Source organism: Panonychus citri, unplaced genomic scaffold (assembly GCF_014898815.1).
Source record: "Panonychus citri isolate SS breed McGregor unplaced genomic scaffold, ASM1489881v1 Contig00134, whole genome shotgun sequence".
NCBI classification, from domain to species: domain Eukaryota; kingdom Metazoa; phylum Arthropoda; class Arachnida; order Trombidiformes; family Tetranychidae; genus Panonychus; species Panonychus citri.
Window position 1 is genome coordinate 2,588,490 of NW_026515539.1, and position 19,533 is coordinate 2,608,022.

Sequence of the window (19,533 nt, forward strand, 5' to 3'; positions counted from 1 at the left end):
GTGATATTCAACAATTTTCATGATAAGTTCTGATTGTTGAGTTACTTTTTATTATCTTTTGTTTATACTATTACAGCTACTGAGCAAAATGCTTCCATCTTTCTCATGATATTGACCACAACTCATTGGATATTTTCATGATTAAAAACATGAATTTAACCAACAATTTAAGCAAAAGAATATGATTTTTCATCATTTTCAATGCTGTCGTTTAATTGCTTACAGTTAATTTCAACTTTTACCTTTAATTGTTTGAAATGATTGAATTTTTGACTCGGATTAAAGTGATTACATGTATATCATCCTAATCAGCATCTTCAGCATCAATATCATTGACAATCATTGTCTATGTGATTAAAGTTTATCTGAACAATTTATAAATTAGTTAACAAAGTTTTCACACTTTAACCAATCAGTTTGACTACAGTTGTTATCAGAACTTGAAGTGATTTAATTGTGCAAAAACCGGTGAAACAATTTAAGATAAACTTTAAAAATCTACCAATAATTAACTAATTTCTAACAACAATTAACAATGGATCTTAATGTGTTAAAAATTACTTTGTTTAATCTACTGGTAAGTAAATTGTTTCTCATTTAATTTCACCCATCAGTTGATTTAATTGTCATTATATTGAATCAATCATCGGAAATTTACTATTATTAGAAAAAAGTTTTTATTGTAGTTGAAAAATGTTCATTTTCTTGAATTCGAACTTTTTTTGACAAAAGTTCATCAGATGATCCATTTAACCTTCACCAAGGTATATTAATAGTATTGTTTACATGATAAAGTTAATTATATTTGTATTATTCTGAATATGAATTATTTTCTAGGAAAGAAAATCAAAGTTTTGGTTAAATAAACATCGCCTAAGGGAATGAAGACTATTCAGAACTTTTCGATTTCTTCGAACTTTGTTTTCCTTTTTCCTTTTTCCTTTTCGCTTCTTCTTAGCTCTTTATTTTCATCAATTTCCAATTCAATGAATGAGGAATAATATATCACGATAATGATAAAATAAGAAGAAAAAAAATTTGACATGAGAAACGAAACCCTAATGAATTATCATTATGGTAAAAGTTCAGACTATTATTGAATCACGATAATAACTAGATTAACTTTCACATTGATACATCTTTTCACTTGGCTGAATCAATGTTAATCATTGAAAAGAAATCAAATCTAATTTGATTGTAATCAAGTAGCTACTTTATTGGACGAATGGAAATCAAAAAGATACCAAACTAAATCGTAGCAGAAAAAAGAAAAATTTTCATTAATATTTGATTGTTATCGAAAATTTTTCAACCTCCCTGGTGACAATTAACCTTTCGGGTCAATCTGATTGTTTAATTCTTTCAGTATTGGCTTTAGTTGCAACTGAATCAAGTTAGTGGTCACAATTGACCATCCCCTTGACCTTAAAGTTGAATGTGAATTATGATCACTTCAAAGGAACAGGAGATTGAAGAATGAATTTGATTATCAAATTCGAGTGAAAAGTTATCATGAAGTTCAGAAGAAAAGAAAATTTGTAGAAAAAGTTGACATTCTTATTTCTATCGTGACATTTTATCTCTTTGATGAAGACTCTATTTTTCCATGATTACCTGTTGAGAATTTTTTTCAATCTCATTATTTAATTGTACAGAATATACGAAAGTTCATCTGTCTCTCTCTCTCTCTCGTTTTCTTCTGATTTCATGATGATTATATTTTCTTTGTGTGAATCAGTTTAATTGATTTCTATTTAAATCCAAGATATGAAAAGTCCACTGAAAATCACGGTTAAGGAAGAGTTAAAGTTCATGACGAAAATTTCCATCCAGAGTAACCTATTGATGGTTTATTCTTATCATGAAGATGAATTGTAAAGATAATTCAAAGATGATGACAAAAAAGGAAACATAAAACTCACTGGGAGTTTTGTACAATGATAATAATGAAAACTATTCCAATTTCATGGAGAAAATATCATAATACTTAACATGATATTCCAATGAAATAGACATTGGGAAATCTGTAAGTCAGGATTAAGAAAAAAAAAAGATGAAAATGTTTCACTAAAAGGAAGTTGAAAGAATCGTTTCCGTTTCCGATTATCATATTGATAGATAAAGATCACATGCTAATAATAATAAGATATAAGTGTTGATACTGATTGTCCATGAATACAAATGATAAGAAAGGTCATTGAGATTGAAGTGGGTGAGAGGATATGATCAGGGTGATATTTTATCACCTTCTCATTAACCTTTAGCAGAAATATCAGAATCCCAGAACAGGGGGAAAAAAGTCCAGGAAATAATGATTTATAACCATTGAGCAAATAAAAAATAGTTAAAAGACAATTGAATGGGATTAATTGTTGATCACTCAACGATGATTGTAGTAAGTAATTGTCAGAGTAAACATCTTAATCTTCAATTGTGTCTTCGATGACGAAATAATGAAAAGCAAAAAAACGAGACTGACCAATTCTGAATGACCACAGGGCAGATAAAAGGTTGACTGAAACTGAAAAAAGGGTCAACCGTTAATAATAAAATGCCGAAAGGATCATGAGTTTTATCATTGCGCTTACATGATGATGATGATAATGTTTGTCCGAATGCTAAAAATAAGATAATATCTTGAAGGAAAACTTGTTGAACTTTTATCGCTCAAATTAGATTGGTCAACATTGTTCATTAGTTGATTGGTCATCTCAAACTCTGATCATCTTTAAGTTCATCGTCTTTTACCTACGTTAACTAATATCGTCTTTCGTCAATACTATTAACCCATTTTTCGGGGAAAAAGTTATCATGAAACTTTTTTCTTTCATTTTCGAAACAAAAATAAAAACAAGAGAAAAAGTTTCAATCTTAATTTTATTCCCAATTCTCTTCATGATGTTACAATTGATGAATATTAATAAATTGTTGCAAACTTTTTCTTCTTTTACAAATATCTCGAAACTACATGTTGTATTAATTGATTATTTCCGTTGACTAATTCATCAAACATTCATCAAGAGATTAATTCAATTCTGGTGAGAATTACTTTCAATCAATGAATGAGTATAATAATTGAATTTACTATAATTTCAATCACAGTTTACTTTTACGTATATTAAGTAGCCATATATTAGATCATTGAATGATTCATTCAGTTTTGATGAAATTTGACTTTCATCAAATTGAAATAATGTTTCGTTTTCATGATAATCTCGGGATTTCATGTCCACTATCCGATAGGAAAAAGAAATCTGAATTTCCAATACTATGAGAAACTTTTGTGACAGAAAATTTTTCTTTTTGTTTCTATTTATCAAGATCACAAATGAAATAAAAAAAAAGGATTAAGATTTATTACTTTTCATAATCTAATCCAGGGATCAGAATTACGATAAGATATTAGTTAATCCATTTAGGTTTAACTTGGAAACAATGAACAATTCAAGAGTATCTGTGAGAGAGGATCAACGAATTGAAGATGAAAATGATGAGAAAGATGAAGACAAGTGAGTGATTGAAAGAGAGAGAGAAAATTATTGGCAATACATTAAAGAGCAAATCTCTTCTTCGAATGAAGAAAAATCGAAATGTTCAAATGTCAAAATTTCGTTTTTCTCCTGATCTTATGATTTCGTCCTACAGGAATCAAAGATAATCTTGAGTGATAATCGTTCAAACATGTACACCGATTTGATTGGAGTTTCTGATTAATGGTTAAAACAATGAGAGTTACAAACAACTTATCATGAAAATTTATCATGAAAAAGGTTAAAAGCTGAACGGTCAATCGGGTTGATTGTTGTTACATGAAAAAAAAGACACTCGGAGTAAATGTTATGGGGAAAACTTGACCACTGAATAAGTAATGAGGTTATTTATTATTCTTGAGTAAATTTATCATGAACAATTTGTCAAATTGAGAGATAAACAAAATACATTTGAAAAAAAAGGTAACTAGTTACATGATGTATACGAGAAAAAAAACTGAACTTCATTCAGAATTAACTTTTACCGCTTCTCATACCCAGCTGATTACTATTGATGATGATGATGATGATGATAAGATAAGATGAGATGAGATGAGATGAGAATTGTAACTATCTTTAAATAGCCAGAACAGGATCAATTGTGATTCCAAATGATTGTGATTATCTCCGTTTATAATCATGATCCTATTATCACTCGAACATTATTTGTACTCAGCAAAATGGTAAAGTTTATCATCCTCAAAGAATTACACTAAAGTAAACGGAAAGATGAAAATACTGGAAATTGATCTTCATCCATAATGATCATCATCATCTTCATCTTTTATTTAATGTCACAAAGGAAGAAACAAAAAAATATTCACCTTCAGCTCAGGTAGATAAACTTTTCCCCTGTTGTTTTTCATCATTAGAACTTTATTTTCGGTGTCTATTAATAGTATCCAAAACTTACCTTTGTCTTAACACCTTCATCATCATTATCATCATCAACAACAACACTTACCTTGTTCATGTCATCATCAAGTTACCTTAAATTGTCATCAATGAATGTCCACTAATAGACTTATCATAATAATAAGTTAGCTTTTATTTTTTTTTCTCCTTCATCATTTCCTTATCCGCTTATATTTTGATGACATAATAATCTTAACTTATTGAGGAAAAGTCATACTTTTCTGATCCAATTTTGAAAATTTCCATTTCATGTCCACCTAATTACAATTAGTTAATTTCAATTAAAATTAGATTAAGTTCACTTTGTGTATTGTAAAACAAGAAACACAATCAATAAAATGAAAAGGTTAATCAGAGCAGCCTAAATGTGAGATATCAATGAAGTTTAATTAGATTAATAATAAACATTAACCATTAAGTATTTTTATTAATAAACATCAGAAATTAGTTGATTTGATTAACTCGGAATCCATTTAATTAACCATTAGCTTAATTATTTATGTACTAAAATAACAACAACAACAAAAACCAGAGTCTAATTGTAATAATAATAAAATAATATATTCAATAATAATAATAATGATTTATATATTTACATGAATATCGGGTAATAGTAATAATCAGAAATAGTTAATTGTGATTAGTTTAATAATAATAAAAACGTGATTGTTAACATTTACCAGTAACAATTTGTTAATCGTCCAGTGAAATATCATTAAATTTGATTGTGATTATGATTTAGCAATTGACTCGGAACAATGAATCTAAACCTATCATGCCAACAGGTTGTTACAATTTATTGATTTAATCGTTTGTGTAAATCAAATGTTAATAATTATTAATACAATTAACTTTAATTGATTATTGTTTTCTGGTTGAGGTTTTCTGGTTTTAACATTAATCGTTTATCTTGATTAACTTAAACAGTTAATTACAAAACGTTAATCATAATTAATATAATCAGAATCTGATAACTTTGATTGATTAATTTACAATTTTCTTGAAAATTTTGATTGTTTCCATTTCAACAATCAGCTAAATTACTAATAGTATACACATGATTTTAATTAACTGCTTCTCAATTAACTTTTTCTTGACAACAATTAAATGTGTAAGCCAAACAATTGCCAGAAAAAAAAGAGATGATTAAATAATCAAATTAAATTGAATCATGTTCGTTGTCATCAATTGATTCATCATCTTTTGTTGTTGCTTGAATAATCAAAATTGATTATCTTGATTTCTCAATTCTGATAAGTTATCATGATAATAATCTGATTGTAAAAGTTGTCAAATTAAATAAAAGCAATCAAATCACATTGGGATATCAAAGGTTATAATAAACAAAATTGTTAACATGATGATAATCAGTTGAGAATGTGATGGAAAAAAAAAGTTCTGAATAAAGTTCTGATCTAAAGAGTTCGTAACATGATAACAATGATATTTTTACCTTGAAAAGCTGATGAGATTCATCATGTGAATTCAATTCGATTTCATGATGGAATTAGAATTTGATATTTTTTTTCCCTGTTACTCTTTCATTCTTACCTTTAATCAACTTTTCTTCATTCAGATTAACCTTTAATCATTTAAGTAAATTGTTGATAACATTAAGATTTAAAAGTCTACCCTTTGGGTTGCGAAAATCAAAAGTTAACAATCCGCAAGATTATATTGGTTGATTTATCAGTAATTAATTTTTAATTGTTTCGTAATGGTTAGATAATAGGATTAAGATGATCAATTATTAATTGATTGAGATTATAATTTATTGAAATTAGGATATTAAATCAAATTAAGTGACAGATTATGATTATTTGTTTTATTTCAAGTTCCGTTTTTGGATAATAAAAATTAAACGAATCATTTTTTTGTATTGATTAACAAGTAATTAAATTGAATTTACCTTAACAATCATTGGATACGATTAACTCTTGATCATTGACAATTTACATAAATTGTTTGGATCTGCTTAAAGGGGAAAAATTTTCTATTTCTATTTCAATTTAAATTAAAAGTTTAAGTAAATTGGAACACAATTAACTTTCAATACAGTTTCAAGCCTAAAATTTAGCAATTTATTTAAACAAGGAAAGCTAATTAGCTGAGACAATTAGGACAATTTGATTGATAAAACACTTCAAGTACAAAAGGTTATAACTTATTTCAATTTCAATTGTTACCAACGAGACTATTGTAAAATATAATAGGCAATGCACAAGGTAAGGTCCAGGTAATAATAGCAAAAAAAGGTAAGTTATTGTTATTTTAATGCACAGGTAACAGAAACAACAAGGTTTGTCAAATGCCCTCAGGTCAAATTTAGGTAAAATATCAAAGAGAGAGAGAGAGAGAGAGATAAAAGTGCAACAATTTAGTTGACTATTAAAAGTAACAATCAGTATTGTCAATTTTTGGCTTAAAATGAAATAACAAGGTAACGGTTTGATTATCAGTTTAAATTGTTTACTATTTCATTTGCTGATTGAATACTTTGCATTACCTTTGATAACATTAGATTGAAAATATTACCTTTGACCTGGAGACTTATTGTTATCCTGATTATCTTGTGTCAATTATAGTGGCGAAAAATGCCCGAGGGCAAATCGCTGATAATCTTACATCTACTTATCTAAGAAAACATTCATAATAAGATTGTAATTATAACATTATTATTATACAACAATCACCTCATTGTCCTAACCCTGTTGAGTTGTTTAACCTTTGATTTAATTTGAAAACTTTGTTTAATACAAGATTTTTTTGGTTAAATTTCTGTGATTTAATTTAATACGATTAAATTAAACGAGTGATTGAAGAAAAAAACTAGTCAATCTTATTGAATTTTAAATCGCTTGAGAGTGACAGTTAATTGTTTTATTACGTCTTCTTCTGATTACCCTGATTTACTTGAGCTAATTAACAATGATTACGATTAATATTATTAGTTTACTATGGGATTTGATTGAAAAGTTGATCAATTTGATTATTTTCCCATTAAAATTAACTGATTCCTTTCATTTCGTCACCAATTTGAGCTAAAAATAGTCCGAGAACTTTTTTTACAATTAAAAACTTTACTCACCCTCAACGTGTTGTTGAACAATCTCAGATTCAATAACCATGTTAACATGATGATTATCATATTATTATAATCAACGATTATCAAAACAATATAATTTGTTCAGATTCTGAATTCACCATGAAAAGAGATTAGGAAAAATGGTATAACTTTTTTTATACTCTTCCTTTTAGTGATAACATTTCAAGTCTATTATTAATTTACATCATGTAATTGAGCAATTATCTTCTAATTGTTGGATTTTTCATTTTTCTGTTAATTTTTTCATGCAGAACAATCATGATTCTTGATGATAGGAATTGATTTGGAACAATTAAAATCTAATATTCATGATTAATGTCGATCACTTTTATTGATTAAGTCTAGAATCTGGATTCAATGAGTAACCTTATTTTAAATGCTATTCATTTCACTATCATCATGGTGATTGTTATCATAATCTTCTCGGACAATGGTCACTTTTAATCAAGATAATCTTATGAGCCTATCATTTTTTCAGTAACTATGTTTCAAAGATACAAATTAATTGCTATCTTTGAGTTTTTCTCTACGGATTAAGGTGAAAATAGACATTATATTGAATTGGAAAAACATTTCGATAAAATGTCTTGATCTTAGATCTTTTTGATTTAAAGGTCGATTACAATAAATCGATTGCTCTCAACGACTAAGACCTGAGGATCAAGTTGGTTAATCAAATTTATCTACAATCGATGAAGAATAAAAGATTTACAATCAAGATTATCTGGATAATGGATTAAGATACTTGATAAATTGTCTCATTTACCGATTGATTATTTATGATTGAAATTGATTGACCATCTATCCTTGTGGGCAGTTGATAATTTAGTTGATATTTTTTTTTCATGGAAAATTTTAATGCAAAAAAAGTTTCGATCAAAGTTTTTCACTTTATTTTTCTAGAACTGACCTCAAGTTGATCTCATGTTGAAATTGAAATGATAAACAGGGATTTAGATTTGATGGTAACTCAAAGATTCTTGGTTCATGGATTGAAGATATAAACAAACAGAATCATGATTCATGATGTTTATCTGTTTGTTTCAGAAGAAACAATAAACATATAGTATTTATGAGCCCAGAATATTTGTAACAATAAATTCTGAGGTCGAAAAAAAAAGAGCTTCAAATAAACTAGTATATTTGGCTAACAAGAATAAATATAACAGGTAATGAACATTTCTCGAAAGTGATGGGATTTACCATGATAAAGATGATGAGCAACTAAACAATAATCAATTCTAATAATATCAGAGAGAAGAGAAGTTCGAAAACTTGAAATTCTCAAAACTTTCCAATATATGAATGTTCCAATGTCAGAATATTATTGTATTGAGATATTTCTTTATTCCATCTACTTTTCTTTTTTTTCTCGATGACACATCAATGAGATTCAACTGATAATGATCATTAAGTTCATGATAGAAAACAATTTGTTCAGAGAATCTAATCATCATTAACATCGCTCTATCAAGTGATGATTCCTAATTCCCAGATGAATAACACCTGATATCAGAAGATGAGGGAATGTTTCAGATTACCTTGAAGAAGTCGCTGTTACTTTGACGATAGTCCAACAGAAAAGTTGATCAACAAACTATGATCACAATGATAATAATTATCATGTCATGATGATGAAAAAAAAAGTGAACAAGATACAGTTAAGCTCATCAATCATAATAATACACCAACTCTCAAAAATTTGAACGACAGACAGTTGAACACCTACACCAACCAACCCACTTAAAAAAGTAACAGTAAAACAAATACAGAGTTGAAATGTTAACTGTCAATTCTTGCGCTTTCACCAGGATACGGAAATGATGAGGACCGGACAATAACATTTTGTTTACCTGCGATCGTTTCAAATACTAATATAATCATCATCGTTTTCTCAATGATTATTATTACCTGGAAAAATATGATCTTTCCTTTATTGTGCTGTTGTTGTTGTTGTTTAAAACTACAGGAAGTTGTATTACCTTTGACAACCGGAAGATTAACCATAATAACAAACCTAATGTTTTAAAGTGTTGACTGTTTTTGATTGAATTAAATTAAATTTGATTGTTTAAAGCTAATCCATTGATACTTATTATCACCATTGATGATTGATTTTAGGCTCAAAATAAACAAAAGTTTCAGTATGCAAACCTAATCAATTCCTGAAATTGATTACATTTGATGAGGAAAAAAAATTTCCGGTTGTCATGTAACCATAATAATCAAAGGTATCTAACTTAAATTATCACATGTAAATTACTATTATTAATACTATTGATTGACGATATAAATTTGTGCAGGTAATATTTAAATTAGCTCAATAAAGTTGAATGTTACCTGAGGTAGAAAAAGATGAAAAAATGAAATTTTCGAAATTTAAATTTTGATTCAAATTTTCATGACGATTTTATTTCTCATTTATTCAGATTCTGTTTAAGTTCAGTAAACGTGTATACATTTTTCCAATAAACACACTGTTGATTTACTGATTGTTTCTCATGATTATCTTTAGGATGAGTTAGTTTATCGTTAAGAATGTGCTGTGAATTGAGAACTGACTGATCACCATGAAGAACTGAACAAAGGTGACATAAATCATTTCGAGCTAATGAAATCTCATGGGTCTGTTTCCATTGGATATAAGTTGAGTATTGATTTAGATCGGAGGCAATTAGATTGAGATGATCACCGAGTTCATGGAGAGTTGAGAAATGAAGTGAATTAATGAATGAACTTTTCGGTAAATTGTAATCATCCTCGTTAAATATAATCGGATGGGCAACAATTGGAATTAAATTAGTTGAAAGGGCAAGATAAACAAATGGAGAAACAAATTGTGGACAAATTAACGATTGCCAATCAAACAGAAACAGATATGGTTCAGCAATTGATTTAAAACACAATTCCAATGATTTATCATCAATTAAAGATGGACAAACCTTTTTATCACATAAACTGACCAGGTCAATATCAATTCCAAGTCTTTCCATTATCGTTGCAAAAGTAATCAACTCTTGATCAATATTACAATCAGATGTAACAATTAGAACCAATTTCCTCTTATTCCTCCATAAATCAAATGCAGATTCATTAGTTTCATTAATTTTATCACTTGATTGACCATTACGTTGGTCAGTATTATCTTGATTCTGTTCCCTGACGCCATCTATTAACTTTTTTTCAACCAAAACTGGACGATAAGTTATATTGGCCTGATAATGATAAGTTAATGTTAAATTGAATTTAGATTGTAATGATTTTGACCATTCAATTGGAGATAATGAGTAAAATATGCTAATCAAATGATTATTAACAATTGTTTGGGTTAATTGTTCATTTGGATGGAGGTGATGGTCAGTGAAAATAATGGCATCACTTATATTAATTAGGTTAATATCATTTGTTATGAGGCAAAGTTTTTCATGTTCATTTGGACAATGAGAAAACATTGATTCACTTGTTGATAAATGATTATAATTGTTAAATTGATTAGCATTCTCATAGATGATCACCTTATAGTCCGAATTGATTTTCAAATTGTTGATCTTGATTCGCATCAATTTAGATTCACTAGTTGATTCATCGTAATCATTGGTATCCTTATCCTTACCCTCAACGATCACAGTTGATTTAATTGTCTCCTTTTGGTTAGCTTGATTGTTGTTATTTTCTTGATTGTTACTATTAGCTGATTGTTCAGTATTCATCTTTGATAACTCATCAAATGTATGGTCTTTATTTTTCTCGTGTTTAATTTGATCATGATTGTGATTAGTTTTGGGTTGTTGATGATAGTGAAGATTGTCAAACGGATCATAATCATTAGTTTGCTCTGATTTCATTTGATAATCTTTAAGACAAGGATAATTGTGATTAGTTTGATTGTTGATATCTAATGGTTGGGATTGACTTACCATGAAGTGGATTAAACTTTGAGGTGAAATCTCTTGACCCAAATGACCCTGGACCCAAACCGTTGGACAGATAATTGTGAGGTAATCCAAGGCCTGATAAATCACCAACAACATTTGATTCTCGTCGGAATTTAGTTTGTGAATAAAACATTACAACAATTGATGGAATCATCAACAACAATACAGCTAATTTAACCTTTTGCTGGGGTTCGGTATCATCGATACCATTATCGACTCCTTGACCATCGGTATTATCATCAACATCGGACACAAAACCTTTCATAAGGTGATATCTTGGCATCGATCCTTTTCTAGCATTGGTACTAGAAGATTTAATCTGATTAAGATTGACTGGATTAATCAAACTGTTTTGAAGTGAATTGATTTTGGTTGACTCTTTTTTTGACTCCAGTTGATTGTTAATTGTTGATGATACATTGATTGTCTTGTTGATTAACTTTTTGCGACCTGGATTAACTTCAACTTCATAGGTAACCCATTGTTTTGATCGGGTTCGTCGTCTAAGTAAAGTTGACGGAGCTTTGGGTCGATACCATTGGGGTAACATGAGGCCAACATAATTTTTGCTTGGTAATTGTTGATGTTGATTACTGGTGAGAGCAAATTGTTGTTGTAGTTTAATTATATCAACGTCATTTTCACCAATTTGTGTTGATTTTTCACAGAAAATCCGATTGCATGAGGTAGTAGATGATGTTGTTGTTGTTGATGATGTTTTGGTTGTTGTTAATGGTGAGCTAATTGAACTCTGCATTGGTCAACAATCAGCGCACCCAAATCATGATCAAACTGATCATCAATTGGAACTGGTCAATTGAATAAATGACTGGACATGTTAAATATTAAATACTTTTTGATTTGGGAATTTGCTTTGTTTCTCATTAGTATAACAACATTTTACCATTGGTCAGCATGAGAAAAGGTGAAAATATCAAAAAGCAATCATTATGATGATGGAAATGAGTGAGTGAGATAGAAAGAGCTATTATTAATAAGATAGGGGAAGCAAAAAGAGCCGGTTGAGAGAGTTAGAGAGAGAGAGACATATAATACAAAAGAAAAGAGGGAGAAAGGATGACAATGATGATAAGATCGATCAAGTGAAAACAAAAATATACTATTAGGGAGTCATAGTAAAGGTATTAATCAGCATCGCCCAGGGCAACAGTTGTTATCATATTATTATCAGGTAATAATTCATTACACAACAATCGATAAACCAACTGGACATAATGATAATGTTTCGAGATAATCTCTTGCTGGACAGTTAACTTTTTCTCTCTCTCTCTCTTAAACTCCCTCGGCAGTTATCAGGCCTCAACTTTAATTGTTAATAATTAACTAGATTAAAAGTTGAATAAAAAAGTTCTAGTTACATAATTTATTGAAGCGAAAACTTTTAATCAATTTAAACGATTGTAGTGTTATGTTTGTTATCATTTAAATTAGGTGACAAACTAAATTAATTGGTTATTGATTATTGAATTTTTTTGCTATTCAATTGTTGTTGTTAATCAATTGTTAATTTATATGGTGACATATAATCATTAACGTTGATTGCTATCAGATGAAATCTGATTGACAGAAAAATAAAAGTTTCCAACCTCATGATAACCTTGATTTGATTTATTATTCAAATTGATCAATAAGTTTTCATGTTTTATTCAGTTTATCACCATGATGATCATTATGATAACTTTTTACGTTTCGATATAATCACTGGAACAAAATGACAATTAATTAGAGAATATTTTCTAATCAATCAATTGAGGTCAATAATGGAAACTTTGATCAAGCCACGAGAACTTTTCTTTGGCATATCGGTAATAAGATTCCAAGAAAAGTTCTAAAAATTATCGAAAAAAGAAAATAAGTTGGAACAATTATCAGAATATTGATTAGATTTTTGTTGACATTCGAGTCGATTGAATTATTAATCAGAAAGTTCATTAGAACATAGTAAGTTCGAAGCTCGAACAGACAAAAGGTCGACATTTATATTTCAATGTAATTCTATTATAATAGATCGATGATTTTAAATTGATTCTTAAAAAAGTAACATGAATTTTTTATTCACCGATTATTCAAAACCAGTCATTTACAATTCATGATAATGTTTCAATGGCGATAAATAAGTTCGACTCATAAATCATTAATCTATTGAAATAAATGTCACCATGATGATGGTGTCCTTCAAAGGATATTGTTGTCAATTGTTTGTCCATTTTCAAAATTGATTCAAATTGGCTTTCAGGTGATATAATAATCATCTAAACTCAATGTTGATTAAATCAATCATATTGAGGTGAAAAAATCACATGTATCATTTATTTTATTGAATTTTGGTGCACTTAGAGCTGGAAACAAAATGTTTATTCAAGATTGTATTTCATGATAACTTTGGATAACATTGTAAATGTTATTATTACTTATTATTCAACATTATTATAAAGTAATATCTTCACCTGATACATGTAATCAATTCAAAGTTGAACTTTTCTATCTTAGGTAAATATTTTTATCGAAAAGAAATCTTTAAATTTACCTGAGTATTTATCATGTCTGAGCAATTGGAACTTTGTATGTGAATCTGTTTATCTCAACAGAGGAAAAGGTTTACCTGAAATTTGCACAATAAAAGGTCATCATTAACCAATCCAATCACTAATATTTATGATCGAAATCGATATTCAAGTTGATTAGAATCGTTTTCTAATAATAGCAGGTCGATATCAACAGCTATCGAAATTTTGATTCAGAATCAACCTTCTTATAGTTTTCGAAATTACCAAAACTCAGCTGATTAAATTTTCTGTAAATCTTTAATTTTAATCAACAACCAACTGAGAACTAAGATTTTTCCCCATTTTCTGAAAAAAGTTCAAATGCTTCCGTTTACCATGAATAGTTAAAATCGTAATTGTTTCTGAGTTGAAAGATCTTCAAATCAATTTCAGCTGATCATTTACTCTATGAAAATTTCCATGGTCAAGAAAATGACCTTAGACAGTAATAGATTTATATTCTTGTAATTTGTAATGAAGAAAACATTTAAATTCTAACTACAGGAAAGGTAAAGTTCATTAACGAAAGTTTAAGACGAAAAAAAGAAAATTTCTCCAAGGGGATTCACAAGGCGACTCATTGAATAAAAATTCTGACTTTGAATCATGAGTACAAGCTCATGAATCCTCATAATCATGTTATAAACTGATCAACATGATAGTTTACCTACAGGAACAATAGTTGATCTCAATTGTGGGATCTTAAATATTTTATTCAACTCTTTACCTTTGATAATATACATAAATTGTAGGTGTTGAGTTTCAATTCTCAACTGAAAAGTTCAGAATAAGTTTTGGAAACAGAAACTTGAATGAATCTTCACTTTGTAAGAAAATTGGTTTGAGTAAATTATGGATGAAAAGTAATATTAGATGAAGAAGCTCGAGTTTGGTGAGATTGATGACAGAATATTGAGTAAGAAGAATTGTCAGAACTTTTCGAATTTACATAAAAATCAAATTTTATCAAAAAAAAAGAAAGAAAAAAAGTACTAAGAATTGAATAAGTCACAGGGAACAAGATAAAGATCATTAACTAAAGAGGGAAAATAAAAGAGATTATTTTTATCTTACAACTTTTATTCCGAATTCAATTCAGTAATAATATTATCATTTCGAATTTCAGAATCCTTATTAGTTACTATTTTCTCTCATCATGTATAATCTCATGACGTTTTCTTTTCTAAGGTATTTATTTGTATTCAATATCCATCAGAATTGTCATAAGTATAAGATAATTTCACCATTTACCTGATCAATTTTTAAGCAATCATGGAAACAGAAATCATGATGAAATCGGTAACAAGTTTAGCCAATTTTTTTCACGAAGTTCTCACCGAATTCTGGGTTCCAATGTTTGAGTAAACTTATTATTCCAGATTGAATCTAAATAAAAATCGGTGACCATTTAAGTTGATAAAAATTTCCAATAAAATATTCCCATCATATTATCCTCTGTCTCAGTTGATATTTTATCAGTTTTTTACTACCACTCACCAGAATATTATCTTATTATTGAAATAACCTTTTCGTCACCATCATCATACTTTCAAGTTAATAAAAACAAAGCTGATTCCTACGATTTCATCATGATTTCTCTGAATTTTACTGACTAAATCTTCACATCTTTGCATTCGTGTCGACAGCAATTTCTATGAAACTAAGAGTTTAGATAAACTGATTATTTCAATACTCTTCTACATTGAGTTTAATTAAATTGACTTTTATTAAGTGAGATGGCAATCACGAGAACGGATTAGGCGGATGGCAACAAAATTGGAACTCCTGGTGAAAGGATGGTAGAAGATTACTACAATTATGTTCAATACAGTAAAGTAGTAATCACGATTACACCTGAATTAACTTCACTGAGAACATCAAAACCTCCGTCAACAACAACGAAATGTATAAAAATTATGGCCTTAAGGATGTGGAATTGTTTTACAATTCGGTGTCCTTCTCGGCTTTTAATTGGAAAATTGGTGATACTGTGAAACAAATTAAAAGCGAAAAATGGTATAAAAAAGAGTTCATAAAAATCTTCTCAGAATCAAATGAAACTACGAAATTTGTTTTCTATCACGATAGAAAAGATGTTAGTGTTGAAGAAAATTTAAATCTGATGAAATCTTCCCCCAACGAATGGGACCAAATAGAAGTCATCGAGGTTAAAGAGGCCCCCTATGGTTTAAAAAGAGTAATTTTTACAAGCAACAGATCGTTAATAAATCACAAGGATTGGGTAATAAGGATGAAGGATGGATTAATCTACAAAATTGCTGACTATATTGGCCTAGAACAGTGTCTATACTGTTGAAACTTCGGTGGTGAAATTAGCTGTCCATGCAACAAAATCTACAATGCTCTAATTGTGGAGACAATAGAAACATACATGTCTCCAACAGATGCACGAAGACATCGAAGTGCCTAATGTGCAAAAGATATTCAGCACAAATTGACAAACAACATGTCACTAATGACCTTCAGTGTCCAACCCTAAGAACTGCAATAACCTTAAGAAAATGTTTCCATTGAAAACATATTCCTTTATCAGAATAATAGCTCTTTTCTGATAGAAATAATAATTCATTCGGTGAAGAAATCAATCTGGTTCCGAGTATTGGTAGTAAGATCAGAGTCTCCACTGGCGAAACTAGTCCTGTCACGGAAGAAAAGTTTGTTTCATAATAAAAGCAACCAAACTGAAAGTTCTTAGTAAAATATTGTTAACATCAAATTCATGAACCTCAATCAAAGTATTCATATTGATATAAATACAGGGCTATTCAACTTTATTTTATGCAGATTTTTAGTTATATGTCGAGAAACAATAAGTTTAAAAAGATCAAACCTCGTACAGATACATTTCGGAACTGAAGGACTTCGTATAAAAAGTTTCGAGGTCATTGAGGTCATTTGAAGGTTTTTTTGAAAAGAAGAACAAAAAATTATCCCATCTTTGAAGTTTTGGTGTCAATATCAGTTCAAATAACGGAGAGCCGTCAATTTGAATGAAATACGCAGTGGTTTAGCAAATTAACATAAATCGTGGTACACTGACAATTATTTGAATTATTATATTCATTCAAACTTGGATCATGAAATAATTTTCGGTTTTCTTTTCAAAAAAACCTTCAAATGACCTCAATGACCTCGAAACTTTTTATACGAAGTCCTTCAGTCCCTATATGTATCTGTACGAGGTTTGATCTTTTTAAACTCATTGGTTCTGAACTTATAACTAAAAATCTGCGTAGAATGAAGTTGAATAGCTCTGTATATGCATGAGAGAGGAAATTGGGCGATTATGTCTGATTTCATTTTGCCCAGTTACAAAAGTGAAAGCGAAAACTTTTGTCTAATTTCAATGAGTTTCATAAATTATTTCTGGTGATTCAAATGCTCAAATGTCATGACACTATTACTATGAAGTTTTAGCGAAAAATTGAATTAGAGATTTTCAGAATTTATCACCTCTAGATCAATATATTGTAACTTTATTCTGATTTTTCTTGAGGATAATAGTTGATAATATGATTTATCGTTTTAGGTTTTTTCAACGGTAACATCATCAGATGACTGGTTATACATAGCACCAAATAAGAAGTCAATTGGCTCAAGGAAACATAATCAAAAGTAAGAAATCAATAGAAAACCAGATCATATGGTGTCTATCATGAAAACCTTTTGAATTCTATTACAGATTAGCAATGGAACCATTTAAATTTCAGAATAATTTGATAAAAAGATTCTCACGTCGACCAATACCCGATTTAAGACCTTCCATTTTAATTGGACCATGGATATCAGAATGCTGTCCAAGTATCAGCGAGATAATTCAACCTAAAGGTAGAAAATGGATTAAATTAATGTTCAATTTTTCATGGAAAATTTGACTTACATTAATAATCTTTTTCTCCAAATTGATCAGGTGGAGTATCTAGACATGGACGAATCCTCGAATTATATGGAACTAATTCTTCACGACAAAGTTTCTATCAAACCTCATGTAGAGAAGGAGTTAAAAATAAAAACTGTCGCTATTTGAATCAGAATCAAAAACCATATTCGAGGTGTACTCAGAAATACAGTTACACCTATGCTATTGTGAGGGAATACGGTTCACCTCAGGTAAGAAAATCGTCATTTGGTTGATGATCAGACTGACAATTAATCAGTTCCTTTACCATCATAACTTTCCATCAACTCTTTACTAATTGATTTCTAACAATTAGCTTTATATGGTTCACGATTTAATTGAACAAATCATGATCATCATGAAATGAACTTTTTCACATGAGCCAATCTTAATATGATTCGATGAGCTACCAACATGTACAACCCAACTGATAACATGTTATTATCTCTTATATATTTTTTCAGTCGATTCCTTGGAGATTAGATCATATTCGAGTTCGAAGTGGATGTTCTTGTGAAATCTACAAACCAGATAAGAAATTTAATCAATTAGTTAATTGATTAGATTGTTAATCATATTCATACAACAGCAACAACTAAATCCGATCAACAAACACCAAAATCAACAATTAATAACCAAAGGATCTCAACGAGTTATTCAAATCACTTGGTATCAAATTGGAAATTTAAAATCGATGATAAAATCAATACAATGATATTTGTTTCCAATCAGTTGATTGTTAATATTATCAGAATGATTTGGAAACAATTAATTGATGATAATTGAAGCAAGAAAAAAGTTAATTATGATTACAAATATAATATTCTGATATTAATTAATTTCATCTAGTTTAAGATCTGTCGTTACAATTTAAAGCTAATCAATTTAATATGAAAGGTTAATTGTACAATTTAAAAGTGATAAAGTCAATCAATTTGATTATCGTCAATTATTGTTTTTGTTAATTGTTTCAATTGTTAACAAATTATCAAATTAATTGTCATCTTCTTCATCATCATCATCATCGTTTCATTTAAATCATATCACCATGAAATTGGAATCACAATAAATTGTCATTAAAAACAATTTTCTCATTTGATCAAAGAAATTAACTAATTGTTGTCTCATTTTTTATTATTTCCTTTTGATTAACAATGATAATCATAATTTAGTGATTGTTTATCTTAAAGTTAATCAAATTGATTAGTCTTTTATAATGAACAATTTAAATATCAAATTGATTAGTTAATTGAATAGTTAACATTGAACTGTTAAGGTCAATCTAATGATCAGTTAATTGTTGATTAAATGATTCAAACATTTTAAACAGTCAATTTAACCATAAACAAAATATATAAACTTTTTTACTTAATGATCAGGGATTTAAATTATTGTTGATTGTTAATCATGGTAACAATGAAATTGAATAACTTTCACCTAAATTGTTGATCAATAATTGAAAATTATTCATGATTTAAATTGATCTCATTTTGACCTAATATTATTTAGATTGATTCATCAACAGAAATCAATTCAAATCCTCTTAATATTTATTGTTTCA

The 19,533-nt window shown here is 28.7% G+C and overlaps 2 protein-coding genes across 3 annotated transcripts; one reads left to right on the plus strand and one right to left on the minus strand.

Annotated features, from left to right (window-relative positions):
* LOC128391034 (uncharacterized) lies at window positions 1-19,032 on the plus strand. Its single transcript, XM_053350859.1, has 5 exons — window positions 1-577; window positions 17,604-17,689; window positions 17,757-17,902; window positions 17,985-18,184; window positions 18,437-19,032. Exons 1-5 carry the CDS (start codon window positions 536-538, stop codon window positions 18,530-18,532), a joined length of 570 nt encoding a protein of 189 aa, XP_053206834.1. The 5' UTR covers window positions 1-535; the 3' UTR covers window positions 18,533-19,032.
* Window positions 9,942-12,726, minus strand: LOC128391031 (RGS domain-containing serine/threonine-protein kinase A-like). 2 transcript variants are annotated; one of them, XM_053350854.1, is made up of 3 exons: window positions 11,469-12,484; window positions 11,067-11,404; window positions 9,942-10,766 (listed from the first exon to the last, which is right to left on the minus strand). In XM_053350854.1, the coding sequence occupies exons 1-3, from the start codon at window positions 12,241-12,243 to the stop codon at window positions 9,969-9,971; spliced, it is 1,911 nt and encodes a 636-aa protein (XP_053206829.1). In that variant the 5' UTR covers window positions 12,244-12,484; the 3' UTR covers window positions 9,942-9,968. The 2 variants fall into 2 exon arrangements, with proteins under 2 accessions (XP_053206829.1, XP_053206828.1); XM_053350853.1 differs by having other exon boundaries at window positions 9,942-11,404; window positions 11,469-12,726.
* Window positions 19,033-19,533: the final 501 nt, after the last annotated feature.